The sequence below is a fragment of the Ctenopharyngodon idella genome, chromosome 2, assembly GCF_019924925.1.
Source record: "Ctenopharyngodon idella isolate HZGC_01 chromosome 2, HZGC01, whole genome shotgun sequence".
NCBI lineage: Eukaryota > Metazoa > Chordata > Actinopteri > Cypriniformes > Xenocyprididae > Ctenopharyngodon > Ctenopharyngodon idella.
In genome coordinates this window covers 5,953,652-5,970,786 of record NC_067221.1, presented here as the reverse complement: position 1 = coordinate 5,970,786, position 17,135 = coordinate 5,953,652, and the positions used below count along the sequence as shown (strand labels likewise).

Sequence of the window (17,135 nt, the reverse complement as noted above, 5' to 3'; positions counted from 1 at the left end):
CATGTAAGGGGACCCGCGGTGTATGTAGATAGAAATGGCTCATTCTAAGGTAATAAAAACATAATGGTTCATTATGTAAGGTCTATATACATTACTGAAAGCATAGTTGTGTATATTATATTGCGTTTCTGTCAATAGATCCTCAAAAAATGTACACATTGCACATTTAATATTCTTTTTTTTTCTTCTAAAAAAAAACAAAAAAAAAACCTTCAGACAAAATGTGTATATATTTGGTTAAAGTTTGGTACTTCTTCAAAAGTATAAACAGAATTAAACAAGTTCCTCAAAGGGTTAGAAGTATTACAGTTCAACAAAATGTTTAATGGACAGTGGATTCACTTTGGTGAAGTTTCGAGTGTTCTATCCAGCATAGTGTGTAAATGACTTGATCCCAGTGATTATTAATAATTAATAATAGGAAATATATATATGTTTTGTCCCATAATTTATTGTTTAAGCACTGATACAATTTCGACTGCCATTTAATTTTTGGTGTATGCATTTAATGTTGGTCTCAGATCTGTATCTGTAGATAATACATCTTTGGCAGCACTGTCTGCTTTCTCATTACCAGAGATTCCTGAGTGGTCAGAAAATAATATTACAATTCTTTGATTCAAAAGATGACAATTTGATTAAAACCTCCACAGTTGTTGGGTGATCAGTTTTTATAGATTCAATAACTGCATTTTTAAAAACAAAAATTGTCCTATCTTGGACCAGCATTTCACACATGCATGCAAGAACAGCGATGGTATGATTTCCAACATCTCAAAACAGAAAAAAAGAAAAAAATGTTTTAACAATATAAAAATATTCACATATTAGGAGACTTGAGATTTGATTTAATTGAGAAAGCACTGTTTTTCAGAACTATTTACACCACATACAGATATTTCACAGAAAACAATTAATGGAGCAACACATTAACGAAGATAACGGTTCTCTACAGTTCCTTGTTTGTGATAAGAATAAAGAACTATGACTCCTTTAAAAACAATAACATAGGCCCAGTCCACTCCAGTGAAGTCCATAGAAAAACTTGCATTACACAAAAAAGAAAAAAGCTATTAATAAAATATTTTAAACTACCAAAATGTTGCCAAGTTTATAAGGAATGATTAAATAAAGCAAAACATGATAGAAAGTAATAATGGCTTTAAAGTTAAAAATCATTAGTCTTGGGTTACAAATGTATTCTATGAACACAACATGACAAAAGGTGTCTAAGATAGCATGCATGAATCCAGCATTTGATTTACTCCTTAAAACAAATTGAGTGTTGATATGATCAGAAATGGGATACTGACTGTTGCTTGAACAGTTGCAGGAAAGACAAATATGTCCATTTTCTTTTTGGTGTTACTTAATGTCAATCATCCTCATCTATAAAAGGAATATCAAGGTCTGAAAATCGTCTCTTGCCCTGATTACTTGCAGAAACAGAGGTGTCGAGGGATTCTGAGACGTCTGGGCTCTGGATGACACACGTGGACTGGTCTCCATCACAGCGTGAGGTGGAACGGTTTTGGTTGCGGTCCTCAGCAGGCTGTTTGCTCCCTGGTTTGGGATCATGTGTTGGAGGTTTAGCAGAATTCTCTGGCTTGGAGCTCTTCAAAGCAGTGTTCGCTGAAAGAGATGCCTTGGATTAGACTAAATATATGCAAATATCATGTAATAACTCAATATACAAACTAGGGCTGGCAAAATTAGCGTTAACGTATGTATGCGATTATTTTTTTCAGTTTAACGCATTAAAAATATTTAACGCAGCATCCGTTGTGATCCCTTGAAATCGGGTCTCCCCAAACTGTCAGTTAATAATTATCCAAAGTATATATGAATGATATTATTTAAAAAAACCCATATAGCCTACTATATAATGCATAAGAAAACAAATTAGTGCATAATAAAACCAACTGAACATAATTTATTACACTTGATTAACTGTTAATACATAAAAATTATAATAGCCTATTTAGTGAACATTTAACACTTAATTTAACATAATTACATTAAAGATGATTGTGAATACATGTAGGTTAAGTGCAAATGTGTGTATAAACTAAGCTCTCGGCCTAATTGGTATCTGTATGCTATGGTTTCTTAAATATATAGATGTATTTGTGTGTATTTATATATACATAATAAATATTTTGGATGTGATTAATCACGATTAATAATTTTTTTTACAGCACTACTATAATTATTTTTTTAAATCGATTTCATAGAGACATCAGTACCAGTATAAGTATCAGTGATTCTGGCCTTCATTCATAAAAAGATGCCATTAAACAAATATTTAAAATATACTGTCTTTAAGTTGTTTCTACATTCATTTTGAGAGTAACTGTGAAATTATTATAAATATAAAAATATTACCTTTTTTTTCAATCGTGATTAGTTACAGAAAAAAAAGTGATTAATTAGTTCATTTTTTTTTTTAAATCGATCAACAGCACTAATACAAGCATTCTAATATTTAATATAAAAGCAGCAGAGCAAACCCGTGGTTAGTGAAACAGCAGGTTAAATAACAACAAGCACAATAACCAGCTCACCACAAGAGCAGCGAATCCAAGCCCTCTTTGACACAGAGCATGCGGGGCATCCAAGCATAATGTATTTAAAATTTTTCTGTACCTCAGTACTGACCTTCCGAGTCCAAACTCACATGATCTTCTAGCAGACTCTCAGAGCTGACCAATGATTCGGAGTCCATGTTCTCAGCATCAGAGCTATCCTGGTCAAACTCAGGCAGTCTGAAGGCCAAATCGTTCCTATATCACAGACAGAATGAGTTTTGAACTGTACAGTTAGAGGTGCTGATAATTCTTAACATCAGCATAAACGTATTCCGTGCCCCTGTACAAAAGTTACTGAAGACTGAACGCATTAAAATCAAAATGCACGTGTGAAATGATACAACTTAAAACTGTGCTAGAAGACAATGAAAAATTATTGATGAAAAAATAAAATGTTAAACATGCATTTCTCAACTCACTTTTCTTTCTTAATGGATTTGAGCCGCTCCAGCAGGTTCTTTTCTATTTCAAGCTCAGCTCCGTCCATTGAGGAGGTATCTGGATCAAATTTTGGCCGCTCATATATCTAATGGAAAGTGAGATCATGAAATCATGGAAAATGAGAGCCATGAGAAGCACTTTGCAAACTCTTATACCAAAGGGGCTAAATATTAGACTAGAAATGACACATGAGCAATGAGGTTCGAGAGGCTTTGCTCCATTATGAATACAGTTAGGGTGTTTGAAACACCTACAGCTATCACAATATTCAGAATAGCAGAGCCTTGAGTGGTTTATTGCTTTTATAAAATTGTTACCACATACTAAAAAGTATTAATTGCACAATATTTCATGAAAACATTATTTTATTAATCAGATCTTTAAGTATCATCTTTCCACTAGAAAATACATTCCCTGACATCTACACTAAAGTTAACAGTTAAAAGTTAACAGTCGGGGTATACGGTATGTAGGTGAACAGGTGTAATGCGTTATTACTATATTGTATATTTCAGCATAATTGGAAAGCTGGATTGACACATAAAGAACCATAATTGTCATGATGCTAATGCAATAATGCTTATTTTACAACTGTTCTTAAAGTGTGATATCTTATATACATTCCCTAGTGAAAAATAAATATACTAAAATGTATTTGAAATACATTTATTCTGTGCTAAGTATACTTAAAATACATTTACATATGTACTTAATAAAAATACCCTGCAATTGTACTTGGTATACTAAACTGGTATACTTTAAGTCTGCTAAATTGGAACAACTAATTTTGTACTTAATTGTGCAAAATTAGTGCAAATTTTTCTTGGTAACACTTTACAATAAGGTTTCATTAGTTAACATGAACTCAGAATTAACAATACTTCTAAAGCATTTATTAATCTTAGTTCAACATTTACTAATACATTATTAAAATAAAAAGTTGTATTTGGTAACATTAATTAATACACTGTGAACTAACATGAACAAACAATTATTTAACATTAACAAAGATTAATAAATACAGTAACAAATGTATTGCTCATTGTTAGTTCATGTTAGTTAATACTAACTAATGTTAACAATTGAGACCTTATTGTAAAGTGTTACCAAATTTCTTTCTTTTTTTTAATCTCTTGAATTGTAGTATTTTGCAGCCTAATATGTGAAGCTTCTCTTACCGTGTTCTGTCTCCTGAGCTTGAGCTGTTTATTGGCCATCGCTTCTGCATTTTCCAACTGCTGAATTTCTTCCATTTTCTGATTATAGCGCCTTGATTGCTCATTAATCAGAATCTCCACACATCTGCACAAAAATGTTAACCATAAGGTTCATATACAAGGCAATGTAGTCAAATTAAGTTGTTTACCTTGAATAATGACATTAACGATTTAGCTGCTATTAGACAATCACATTATCTATGTATTCTTAGTACCTTTTCCTATCTTTATCATCAACCACCAGGATCAAGTCAAACCAGACAAACAAGTCATAAACAAGGAAGGCAAATAAACCAAAATGATTCTCACAGAGTGGTCTTGTTTATATCTTTCATACTCAGGAGAGGGTCAGAAGAATCTGGGCAGCGTAGAATGCAAGGCGCAAACACGATTGCCAGAGCACTAGCTGACATTCGATTGTGAGCTTCCTCTTTTGCCACTCTGAACATAAAAAGAAATTGGGCAAGAGGTGAAGCAATGCACAGGATGTCTAATATTCAGCCCAGTCATATGCAATGGTTCCTTACTTCACAAGATGAAAAATAAGCCTTTCCAGAGTAGAGAAGTTTGAGGGAGGTAGTTCATCTAACTTTCGGTAGATGGCACGCAACCGCTCGGATGATTCTGGCAAATCTGAAGGGGGGGAAAAAATATGCCTTCTTTCTAACATATGTGGCATAAATGTTACAGACTTTATACCCAAAATTGCATGTGGTCAAAAACCTACCCGCAGCATACAGGAAGTCATTGTAGAGGCTGTAAGTCATAAGTGGATCGGGTAGTTCTCGTAACCACTGTTTGACCAGGCCGGTGATGGTGTGGATGGGGTAATTGTCAAGACAGACAGTCTGCGGATCTGAGGGGAAAAAACAAAAACCTTCAATGCAAAAAAGTCAAGCTTTGATTTTAAGGCCGTTTTCACAGACAGGGCATTTAAGTACTTTTTATAAACATGCCCTAGAATAAAACATTACTGGTGTGCATCTTGAGACATATTTTAAGATATGTCAGTGCAAGTTGCTTTCAGTTAAAACAGCTCAAACATGCATTTTAGTCTGGGACTAGCTTAAGCCTTGTCCGTGACATGACAAAGGTCATAAAACTTTTAGGCCCTGTTTAACCTGGTATTAAGATGGCTTTTGGTCAATCGGATCACAAGTAGACGAGGGAGACACATACCCATATACACCTGGTGTTTTAATCCGTCTCTTTTGTCTACTTTCGACCGATTCTGTCCTGATTTCTTCGAGGGGAGGGTCTATGGGCGGATAAATGTATGGGGTTTTTCAGATCTTTCGATTTAATGGACAAAATAAGCTAGCACAATTTACATATGAATGCGCCTGTCTGGCTAGCGCACTTCCCATAATGTTTATGCATTAGGTCAGTAGGTGGACTTTAGTGGCTGTTTGAACACATTCGACCACATGAGCGTCTACACTATGAAAGCAATCCGGTCCGATGCGTTTTCGACAACCTCTGGAAGTGGTCGAAAGTGGACAAGCTCAAAACGTTTTACACCGCGTTTACATCTGTATTTAGCGTCGTCTACTTGTGATCCCATCAACCAAAATCTTAATACTTCACATCTTAATGCCAGGTGTAAACAGGGCCTTACTTTAAAAAAAGCACCCTCTAATTTCTGATAATGAGGCATTTAAGAGCAATCAAATCACACTATTACCTTTCTCTAGTATGTGGTGAAGCTCTTTGGCTCGGCAGGCTGAGCCGGACTTTCGGTAGATGCCCTCTGTGTACAGTCCATTCATTTCGACATGTACCAGCATTTTCTCCATGACGAAGGGCACAGAGTCAGCTGTGCGGGCCAAGGCGCAGACAGGTACACCAAAGTGAAGGGTGTGCTCACCCTCTTTCTGAAGATTGGAAATATACAAATAAACTGTAATTATATGATCCAACATATCAACCATTACAGATAGAAATTAAACGATCACTACACTTATGTTAGTGAGGTTGTGTAGATGATGGCAGAATTTTCCCTGTGAATATACAGTATATGATACAGTAATACTGCTCACCTTCCTGGCACATGGAGCTGTGCAATTTACTGTTATCTTGCTCAGACACTTCTTGTGACACACAATCTTACAAGCTGGAACAGAAAGTGCAGCATAAAGTACCTCAGAATCCTTGTCAGTTTGCATCGGTCAGGGAAAAGGATGGTGGATACTTACAGCTGCACATGAAGGCCTTTTCCATTCCCCATATGTATGAGCTGCACTGGTCACATGATTGCATAATGGTCACCTGGTATGTGTTAAATAAGTGACCCAGTGGGCTTTCAGGCTAACAGAGAGAGTAAAAAAATGTTAAAGAGGTGCAATAAATATTTTCACATCATATATTATACATAAATATAAGCATGTCTCTATGTCATGAAAATAACTTACATATGCATCTCTTTTAGATTTTCTTTTCCTTTCCTTAACCTGAAAATTAGACAAAGGGGCATGCAAGTTAAATTCAAGGATAAATGATAACTAGGTTCACAGGAAATCTGCCAGCTTGGTCCACATTTTCTAACACTAGAAAGCGTTTAACTGTTTAAGACTGGAGTAAATGCCACTGAAAATGTTTGCTATAAGAAGAATATTAAATTTACATTTTAAAATAGTTAAATAAATTTCACAATATTAAAATTTTTACTCCATTTGAGATCAAATAATTGTAGCCTTGGTGAGCATAAGAAACTTAGCAGAATTATGTGAGGTAACACTTTATTTTACAGTGCCATAGTTACACATTACTACATGTACTTACTATAGTAATAACAGTAAAGTATGCATAAATACAAGTAACTAACCCTAAACCAAACCCTAACTGTAACTCTATAGTAAGTACATGTAGTTAATTAATAGTACTCAGTACTTTTGAGTAATTACAATGTAACTATGGCACTCTAAAATAAAGTGTAACCTTGTGTGAAATAGATTTCAATATGGTAAAAGCTTTCAAATGGAATTGGGTATATTTTGTAAACAGTGGAAAATGGATTTCTGTGGAAATCCTCAGTCTTCTTGGGAATTCTGCAAGCCCAGATTCCTTGAGGGTCTGGTGATAACTTGCCTTTCATTTTAAAATATATATTTGAGCACAATTAAGCTTCTGTGCAAATTCTGTACGTCAATTAAAAAAAAGTTACACATAGGTCCATAGTGGACAAAAATGTCCGTGTCAAAAAACTGTCATAAAAATTTGAAGCTTGGGAGCACAGACCCTTAGCAGATTATTGTTGAAGAAACTAAAAAAAGAAGTTTAAAAAGTAAAACCAAAAAAAGTTATAGAGGTTACATTTATGAAAATGATTTATGAGCAATATTTTATATAAAATATATATTTTATGAAACATGTTGAACTCTAAAACTGCTATAAAAATCAAAGCAAGTTGTGTTCAAAATTTGAGGTTGATATCTCAAAAAATGAGCTTTCAGTAAGATTTCGTTTAGGCGCAGTACCAAATTTTCCCCATTAGATGCCAAATTAATTAAACTCTTATTAGCTCTTAATAAACTTTTATTACAAACATACAAACCACACTCTGACATCCATACCAACACACCCACACAATTACAGCTGCATAATTTATCTAAAAAACAGGAATAAAGTGAGTATTTGCTTTATAGGCCAAACCTGAGAAAATGGCACCAAAAAAAAGTAAAAATTTAAATTTTGAAGCCTTGCCAACAGAATGAAAGCCTATTAACAAAGACTGCACCATTTTATAGTTAATTGGCCCTGGGATTAAAAATTTAATGGGTTTTAATGGGGACATTTTTGTCCTGAAGGTCCTGAGAGGAGCTATTTTGTGTTACTAGTGTAAAATAGATTTATAGGAAATGGGGGTGAAATAGTAAAATTCCAATAAAAATGCACAGCTGTGCCAAAATTTATGTAGTTGGCATTAACAGAGGCAAAATGATTAAAAACAAAACTGAAAAAGACAAAAATGTCCATAAGGTCGCACAAGTGTTAAGCTTCTCCAGTTACCTTACAAGGCTCTGCCTCCAGTCGTTTGAGCTCCCCCCTGATAAATCCATCCAGAACTGACTGGAAAAGATTTACCACCAACGGCACCTCAGACGCTTTATTCAGCCCTGCGAGATTGGCTACCCTTGATTGGTAACCTGACATCAGGATCTTGTAGCCGATATTGGGATTCTTTTGGGAGCAGGAAACGGATCATTTCAATTTATGCATCTGTGAAACTATGATGAAGGTAAGGTCAGAGATGAGCACAGATGAACTTACTGAGATAGAGTACATGCTTTTGATGGTATCTCTGAACTGTGTGGTGGCTGAGAAGAAGATTTTTTCTGTCTCTGAGAGTTCCTTTGTGCGGGTGCTTAGATCATTCATCTGGATTTAACATCACACCAACAGATTACATACTTAGAAGTACAACGTTGATAAGATATGACTATCAACAAAAAGGAACTACTGGAAGCACTTCTAACAAATCCAACTTTGGAATTAAAACAATGCCTTTACAAAAGTGGAAGAAAATAATCATCAACACAAACCTGATTTCCCAAGAACTCATCCAGGTGGCGAAGTTCATTGGTATCGGTGATCTCTCTGTCCAGCGAAGCGTTCCACTGTTCCTGAACACGAGTAGCTCGGCTAATTTTAATGGTGGGGTTGCGACGGGGTCCAGGATAAGTGGCTGAGTTCTTGACACGTGGAGAATGCTCCTCTTTTTCTGCCAATGTCTTTGCCATAGTAGTATTCCCATCCTGGGGTGTCAGACGCTTCTTAAAATATTTTAGGAATCCCCGCCTATAAACAGAAAATCGATAAAATATTAAAAATTGTTAAAAACCAAAAATCACATTAGTGATGTTCCAGGTAAGATCTAGAACAGTATGGTTCAGCGAGATTAATCACCTTTCTGGTGTGCTGGCCGTTGCAATTACTTCCTCACTTGGCGTTCTTCTTTTGATACTGATGCACCCATCGGCTTCAACAGGTGACTGGATCTGAAAGACCAAAACAAGTTAGAGACTGAAATGACTATCATGAGACTGCAGGAAAAAAAACGAGGTGGTTCATTCAGCCATATCCTGACAATTACTCAAATCAAAACTACACATAAAAATGAGTTCTTACAGCATATGCCACTTTGTTACCCATAGTCCCACCATGCATTTCATATCAGCAAACCAACCACAGACAGCTCAGAAAAAGCAAGACCACACTCAAGCAGATGCAACAAGTTTAGCTGACAACAATTTAGCGAAGAATGTTGTGTAATAATAACGTTCACTACGAATGCAGATTGATTGGGCTTATTTCCTCCAATTTGTGCCACCACCAACATTAAACCTCCCACACTTCATCCCAAAATCCATGTTGACCTTTTTTGCTACGTGTTTTAGAAATATTTCAGATTGCTGAAAAAAAATATTGTCTTGTTAATCCTGCAAAAAACCTGACAATTATTGTTAAATTAGTTAGCAAAGCTCTTCAGAGCCACAGTATCCACTATTGTGAGATCATTCTCTCTGGCTAAAAAGTAAATAAATAAGAAACTAAAACCTTACAAAAACAGATACTGGGGCTGTAAAAAGCTTGGAGCTAATTTTGAGGAAGTGAATGTTACTAAAAAGTTCATATAAAATAAAATGTGATTATGATTATTACATTCTAGCATATAATATTATTTAAGCCAATTACTATTATAAAAGACCCAATTAGTATTATAAAAGATGATTAAATCCCTTATATAATGATACAAATTGTTTAAAGGCACAATATGTAGTTTTTTGCCACTAGAGGTCGCTTATTCAAAACAGGCGTAGCTTGATGACGCCTTGATTTCGCAGAATCATGGGAGGCGCTGTCTTCACGTCTACAGCCGGTGGAAAAGAATCCGACGAGACTTGGGCAGAAATCATATTAATGGATGAGCTAATGTATTAAAGATTTATTAAAGGGCACCTATTATGCAAAATTCACTTTTGCATTGTGTTTGGACATAAATGTGTGTTGGCAGTGTGTGTACACAACCACCCTATAATGATAAAAATCCAACCACTCCTTTTTTTCAATCCCCATAAATCATAAGCAGTGTCTCAGAACAAGCAATTTGCAGGTTCCTGGCAATGTGACGTCACATTAGCCACAGGCCCCGCCCACGAATGTTGACAGACACTGCCGTTTTAACATAGAACCACCCTGAGCGAGTTCACAGCCAGTTGTACACAGTCCGCCATTACTGCACTGACGAGAACGTCTCCCAAGCGTTTTAGGTGTTCTGTAGCTGGATGGATTAATCCACAGAGCTCTATCAATTTACTTCCTAAATTTGAGCCGCTGAAGATGAGGTGGATTCATTTTGTTTTCGAAGAAAATGCTCCCTCAATTCTACCGAAATTCTTTTATGTCTGCGCGAATCATTTCACACCGGACTGCTTTGTGAACGAATGTCAATACAAAGGGACAATACAACACAGAGGTTGAGCTAAAAAGTTGTTACTCAAGAATGGATCAGTATAAACTGTTCGTGATTCAGCTTACAGTCTCCAGAGTGATACTGGATACGGCAGTAATGAAGGTGAGAGCACTTTATTACAGTTCATCGGAGTTGATTTACGGATATAAAGCTTACCAGTTTATTAAGCACCACCTGAAAAGGCATAAGGTCTTTATATATTTGTTTACTGTTAGTTGTAACGAGTGTTTCTGTGTACTTCGCTGTGTATGTTGATGATAATGCAAGGGAGAGAGAAAGAGAGTTTATGGATAATATTTTAATGCACACTTGCACTGTTTTATTAAGCTCTTACAGAGATTTTCTAGAGTGAAAACAGATGCTTCATATTTTGTGTGAAGTACAATAAACGTTATAAAACTAATCGGTAAACAGGCTTGTACTAATATAGTGGATAAAAACAAGACGACAATATAAGTTATAACCGTAATTGAACTAAACTATACCTGTTCTATCTCCACGCAGCATATATTCACAGTTTCTGACATTATAGTGCTTCCTGACTGACTCCTGACACTGGAGAATTAGCTCTTGAAGCTCCGCCCTCTTAGGCCGAGCACAGCAGCTCATTTGCATTTAAAGGGCAGACACTGAAGCGGCGCGTTTTTGCTCAACCACAAAAAGTGGCAATTTTAACATGCTATAAAAAATTATCTGTGGGGTATTTTGAGCTAAAACTTCACATACACACTCTAGGCATAATAGGTCCCCTTTAACATTACTGTAGTATGAAGCAGGGTGGAGCTGAAAGCCATTGGAGTGGAACGAGGCCGCTGGAGCGATTGCTAATGAGTGACAAATGCGACACACGGCTCGAGAGCAGTGGAGATTTTATTATGCTGCAGATGGCCGCTTCTGCTTCTTCCGGTCATGAGTACATACGTTTGTGTGTTGAAAGTTGTTATAATGACACTCTGTGCGTTCGCTCGGCAGCTACTATGAGACACTTGTTGCACACTGCAGTAAGCTAGATCACTATTAGTCATGGAAAAACATGGTACTCGCAGTAAATCAAGAAAACAAGATTTAAACAAAAAGGCTTACTGTGTTGAGCTATATAACATGATTAGATACATTCATCAACAGAAAACTAAACAGTTGCTCACTTATCTAATAAAACACATACTATAAAGCGTCTTTGGTGTTTCCATGGTTTCTACAAAATAAAGCCGGAAATCGAGGGTAACGCGGGTATGATGTCATGGATAGGCAACGCAAGGACACGGTCCGTGTCCTGGTTAAAATTGTTATTTCTCTGGATTTAGACATTCTTGGAAACATTTGGGATAATCGAAGTACACAAGTTAACAAAATACAACTGTTCTAGTGGTTCTTGGATATTTTAATCATAAAATCTTACATATTGTGCCTTTAAGCCAGACAACATCAAAAGCATTGGTCAGTTTTAGGTATATAGAGTCAAACATTTAAAACATATCTGCAACCTAACAACCACAACATTATTCTTCTTACATTTATCTACTACATTCACTCATTAGCAAAACTAGCAACGGCCTCAGTGTTCGTGTACGGTGTCAAATGATACAAAAAAGGTCAGAAACCAGCTTTCATTCAGAAACATCCAAGTACAGGATCAGTCTGGTTTCTAAAGACAAAGACTCTGACACGATTCACATATACAGCGTCTAATGTTGATTCTTATGTTATGTTAGCTGTTGCGTGCAAAAGCAAGGCCCACAGCAGCTCTCTTTGCAACTGGGTCAGTTTTTTTACCACAGTCTCCAGTACCCCGTGGATACCGGACTGGTTGGGAGTGGAGGGGCTTATGGGAGGTAGGGGAAAACTCCAGTACTCTGTGTCGCTTAGATCCGAATTATCCAACTTCATCCCACTGCGGGGACGTGCTAGCCGGCGCTTGTGTTTGATGTGCTTACGGCCGCGAACCGTAACCTATGATACGTGAACCGGTTTAGGTGGGAAGAAAAAAGAGTAACCTGTACCTGCTGATCGTTATCCATAAATACTGTAAAATAGTCTATGAAATTCTCTTGAATTAAATGTTTGGGATCCGTAAGATTTTTTAAATGTTTAAAGTCTCTTCTGCTTACCAAGGCTGCATTTATTTGATCAAAAATACAATAAAATGGTAATGTTGTGAAATATTATTACAATTTAAAATAACTGTTTTTCATTTTAATATCTTTTAATTTATTCCTGTGATCAAAGCTGAATTTTTAGCATCATTACTCCGGTATTAAGTGTCACATGATCATTCAGAAATCATTCTAATATGCTGATTTGGTGCTTGATAAACATTTTCTTATTATTATCAATGCTGCTTAATATTAATGTGGAAAACATGATACTTTTTCCGGATTAAAAGAAAAGCAATTATTTGAAACAGAAATCTTTTGTAACATTATAAATGTCTTTACTGTCGCTTTTAATCGATTTAATCGAGGGAAAAAAAAAAAAAAAATCAGCAAATCTTACTGACCCCAAACTTTAAACAGTAGTATATACGTTTATATATATATATATATATATATATATATATATATATATATAGAGCAAAAATATGGAAGTAATTTTTTTTAGCATAACATTTTTCATTTAACAGAAAGACCATAAATAGTTTTTAAACAGTACCTCATTTTTGGATGACGAGGCGGAGCTGTCCGACTCTGAAGAACTCATCCTGGACACATTATCCAGGGACTGAGAAATGCCACATTTCCTAACATATAAGAAATGGTAACAAATAAATAAGGGATAATGCACTACCAGCCAGTCATTACCGCAAAATAAACTCTGGCAGGGTAAAAATGTGTGATAATGACCAACTAACTGAAAATTATTACATGGCTGCTTAAAAAATAGATTAAATATTGATAATATTTTCAGGTACAACAGTCAAATATCCAATTTAGTGGTCATTTTATTTGAAAATATTTGACCACAGACTGACCAATCAGAATCAAGTATTCCAGAGAGTTGCGCAATAAAGAAAAAACAACATAAAATGGAGACTTTACTTTAAAAAATTATCAAAACTTACTGTAAACCCAATTTCCTCTGGTTTTGAAGTCGTAGTAACTCAACACTGATGTTCTCCAACTGTGCTTCACTGCTCCTCTCCTTCCATTTCTCAGGCTTCTCCTTCAACCTGGATGTCCTGCTGTGGCGTTGTAGGTGTACAGGATTTTGAGTCTCATCAGAAGCACTTTGGCTCATGTTCAGTGGAAGCGACACAGGCCGAGGGAGGCCTGAAGGAGATGGTTGTCTTGCTTTAATGCCAATCTTGCCTTTATCATCTCGAGCAGGTTGGTTCTCGTTGACGCTAAGTTGCTTTGTGATTCTAGGAGTTGGTTCTATTGTAAACTTAGGCTTGGTCTCGGTGTTTAACTGCAGGCTCGATTCCTCCACCTTCTTTCGTTCAGGGGTGCGAGATTCGTCAGGCACTGAAGGCAGTGCCGTTGGCTGACTTGGCTTTTTCTCCTCAGTTTTGTTCAAATCGTCCAGTTTTGTTTGAGATCTGAAAGAACAATCAAAATGGCTAATATTGTTTTACCTAAGTAAAAAACACCTAAAGGTAACTTGGACTTACGTCTGCGCTTTGAGTTTTTCTCTCTGCTTCAAATACTCTGCTCTCTGCTTGGACATTCGCCATGTAGCCTGAATCACAGCAGCTGCTCTGCCTCTGTATGTCTCACGCAAAAAACGCCACGATCGCTGCGGGATGAAAGATGAAAATCTGCTCAGGTACATGATAATTTTTCCCAACCAAGCTCACAAACCCTTTGAGGGTCAGGATGGTTCACAATAGCAATAAATTAAGCAACAGCATTATATAAAATGAGAATATGTTGTTGGAACATCTGAGTAATAGTAATGTTAAATATTTTTGGTTTGTTTACAAGGAAGAGAAAGACCTTTTTTTAAAAGCTTTTGAATGAAGTCACTTATGCTCACCAAGGCTGCATTGATTTGATGAAAAATACACTAAAAGCGGTAATATGGTGAAACGTGATTACAATTTAAAATAACTCTTTTCTATTTTAATATATTTTACAATGTAATTTAATCCAGTGATAGCAAAACTGATTACTCCATGAATCAGCAGCCATTACTCCAGTCTTCAATGTTACATGATCCTTCAGTCAATACAGCCTCACAACAAGTCATCATAAGTCAATAGATAATATGCAGATTTTGTGCTCAAGAAACATTTATTATTATTATTATTATTATCAATGTTGAAAACTGATTAATAGTTTTGTCAATTTAACCAGAGATCCCCGGCTCAAATTTTTGATTTTGTTAATATTTTTTCTGTACAAAAGACAAACATAAATAGTGATGAAAGCCAAAATATTAAATGTCACAGATGTATATTTACTGAGTAATACACTAATTTGTAGAGAGAGGTCAAAATGACAATTTTCATCTGAGATTTAGACCAAATTAGAGGGGTGTAAAAATGACTTTAGAAAGATGGCAGCATCATTATTTAAGTTTTACACAGAGATTGGTATCTGTTGACTTTCGCAATCTTTGTTTCATTATATGCCAACAGTGACCCTTCAAAAATGGCAAAAAGCACTTCTTGTGTTTTTTTTCCTCAAGTTTGCATGCCTGAAACTCAAGAAGTATTAAATATATCTCAATATATTTAACCTCGATGGTTCAATCCCAGAGATATGGAGATCTTAATGCGGTAAATTGTACACATTTTCAGTGGTCAAAAACCAAATGTGGGTCACTTTGCATACAGCTGATACTTTTTTCTTTTAAAGAAGAATATCTGAAGAACAAATAATGTTGAAACTAGAAATGTATCTCGTGTTTTTCTATCAGCTCATTTGCATAGAAGATACCTGTCTGAGTGCCATAAATACTCCGTTTCCAAAGTTCACATGCCTGTAACTCTAAAAGTATTCAAGATATCTTAATATCCTTCTAGATTCTCATTCTCAATAAACTTTTCTTTTGAAATCTTCATTTTTAAGGCCCTATGTAGTTCAGTCCCATAGATATTGGGACCCCAATGTGACCCAATGTCCAAATTTGTTGAATTTTACCCATTTTCATTGGTCAAGAACCATTGTTTTTTGGTTTTTGTTACTATTTATGTTTGTCTTTGAACAGAAAAAATATTAACAAAATCAAAAATTTGAGCTAGGGAAGTTTCCAAAATTTGGTTGATGACACGGAATGACGCAACAGCATTTATTTGAATGAGATGTTTTGTAAGATTTTTGATCAATTTAATGTGTCCTTCATGAATAAAGTATTAATTTCTCTCAAAATAAATTATTTTAAGGTTAAAACATTACTTGAAATTTGTGAAAGGAAGTAAGTAATATCTAGGTCATAGGGTTTCAGCTGACAAAAAAAGGCATACGTCAAATAATAATTAGAATTGAGATGCACTGTTGATCTGGTCGACTGTTTTCAGACAAGGTTATTTAAGATTGTGTAAAGTCCCCAGCCAAATGAATGGTACCTGTATGGTTATAATTCCTTTCCTCTCACGCAGGTATTGTTTCCTCATCAGACAGGCACGGAACCATCTCTGCAGGATGATGATGCGCCGCATCACCTCTTTATGAAGGGCTTCCTGAAGTGTTTGTCTCTCTGATTCTTTCAAAAACACCTGTGCACATAGGTGAGCGGTCAATTATGGAAAGTTGGAAAAAGTCTCTGAATGACAAAATGCAGATTGTGGGTATAACCTTGGTTCGGCCAATCTGAAAACTGGAGCTGGGTAATCCCATTTTCATCAGCAGGTTAGTGATAGCCTCCTGAGGTGTTGATATTTCCTTTGGCAGCAGCACTCTGAACTGATCTGTAAACTCCTGCAGTGACAATGTAAGATGAAACCATTAGACATGTCTGTATAAAGCAAATAATGAGAGCCATTTGGGAATTCTCTTTGTTGGTACCTTTATTGACCTTTGTATGTACTGTCCTCTCTGATATTTTACATCTGAAAATACCTCAGGACCCCTTGCTCTTACATAACTCTACATTTCAGCTAAATATTCAACTATAACAACTATTTTTAAGCATTTAATCTCACTTTAATGACCAATATACTTGCTGCTGCTGACCTTCGATGATTCAGTTAAACCATAAGCAAAAATGACTTCGATTTTTTGTTTATATTGGTAAAGTACGTGTTAAACTTTCTTCTTTCGCATCCTATACTTCTGCATTCCAGAATGGCAGCACAGCTGAAAGTTTTGTTTGAGCTGCGCCCTCTACTGTACACGCGTGAATTTGCATTTCCTTCAGCCTTATTATTTCAATTTTGGTGTGAAATGGCCATTTGCCCAATATAAAAAACAAACAAGCCCAGCCCAGGTGAGAAAAAGTAATGCAAAAGTAACGTAACACATTACTTTTTCTTAAAAT

General features: G+C 35.8%; 1 protein-coding gene across 6 annotated transcripts in view; it reads right to left on the bottom strand.

Annotated features, from left to right (window-relative positions):
* Window positions 1-431: 431 nt before the first annotated feature.
* myo9b (myosin IXb) overlaps window positions 432-17,135 on the bottom strand; it is a 41,606-nt gene continuing 24,902 nt past the window's right edge. For 2 of the 6 annotated variants that reach the window (XM_051882218.1, XM_051882223.1), the window contains 21 exons: window positions 16,454-16,576; window positions 16,225-16,374; window positions 14,326-14,450; window positions 13,777-14,253; window positions 13,368-13,455; window positions 12,492-12,668; window positions 9,152-9,243; window positions 8,788-9,043; window positions 8,516-8,623; window positions 8,255-8,425; window positions 6,658-6,696; window positions 6,442-6,553; window positions 6,286-6,359; window positions 5,931-6,120; window positions 4,974-5,102; window positions 4,774-4,879; window positions 4,556-4,687; window positions 4,208-4,331; window positions 3,008-3,114; window positions 2,659-2,783; window positions 432-1,632 (listed from right to left, as the gene is read on the bottom strand). In XM_051882218.1, the coding sequence (XP_051738178.1) occupies window positions 1,376-1,632; window positions 2,659-2,783; window positions 3,008-3,114; window positions 4,208-4,331; window positions 4,556-4,687; window positions 4,774-4,879; window positions 4,974-5,102; window positions 5,931-6,120; window positions 6,286-6,359; window positions 6,442-6,553; window positions 6,658-6,696; window positions 8,255-8,425; window positions 8,516-8,623; window positions 8,788-9,043; window positions 9,152-9,243; window positions 12,492-12,668; window positions 13,368-13,455; window positions 13,777-14,253; window positions 14,326-14,450; window positions 16,225-16,374; window positions 16,454-16,576 (3,162 nt within the window). In that variant the 3' untranslated portion in view covers window positions 432-1,375. Of the gene's footprint in view, window positions 1,633-2,646; window positions 2,784-3,007; window positions 3,115-4,207; window positions 4,332-4,461; window positions 4,688-4,773; window positions 4,880-4,973; window positions 5,103-5,930; window positions 6,121-6,285; window positions 6,360-6,441; window positions 6,554-6,657; window positions 6,697-8,254; window positions 8,426-8,515; window positions 8,624-8,787; window positions 9,044-9,151; window positions 9,244-12,491; window positions 12,669-13,367; window positions 13,456-13,776; window positions 14,254-14,325; window positions 14,451-16,224; window positions 16,375-16,453; window positions 16,577-17,135 lie in introns of those variants that run through there. The other 4 variants (XM_051882249.1, XM_051882239.1, XM_051882231.1 and 1 more) reach the window with 4 other exon arrangements.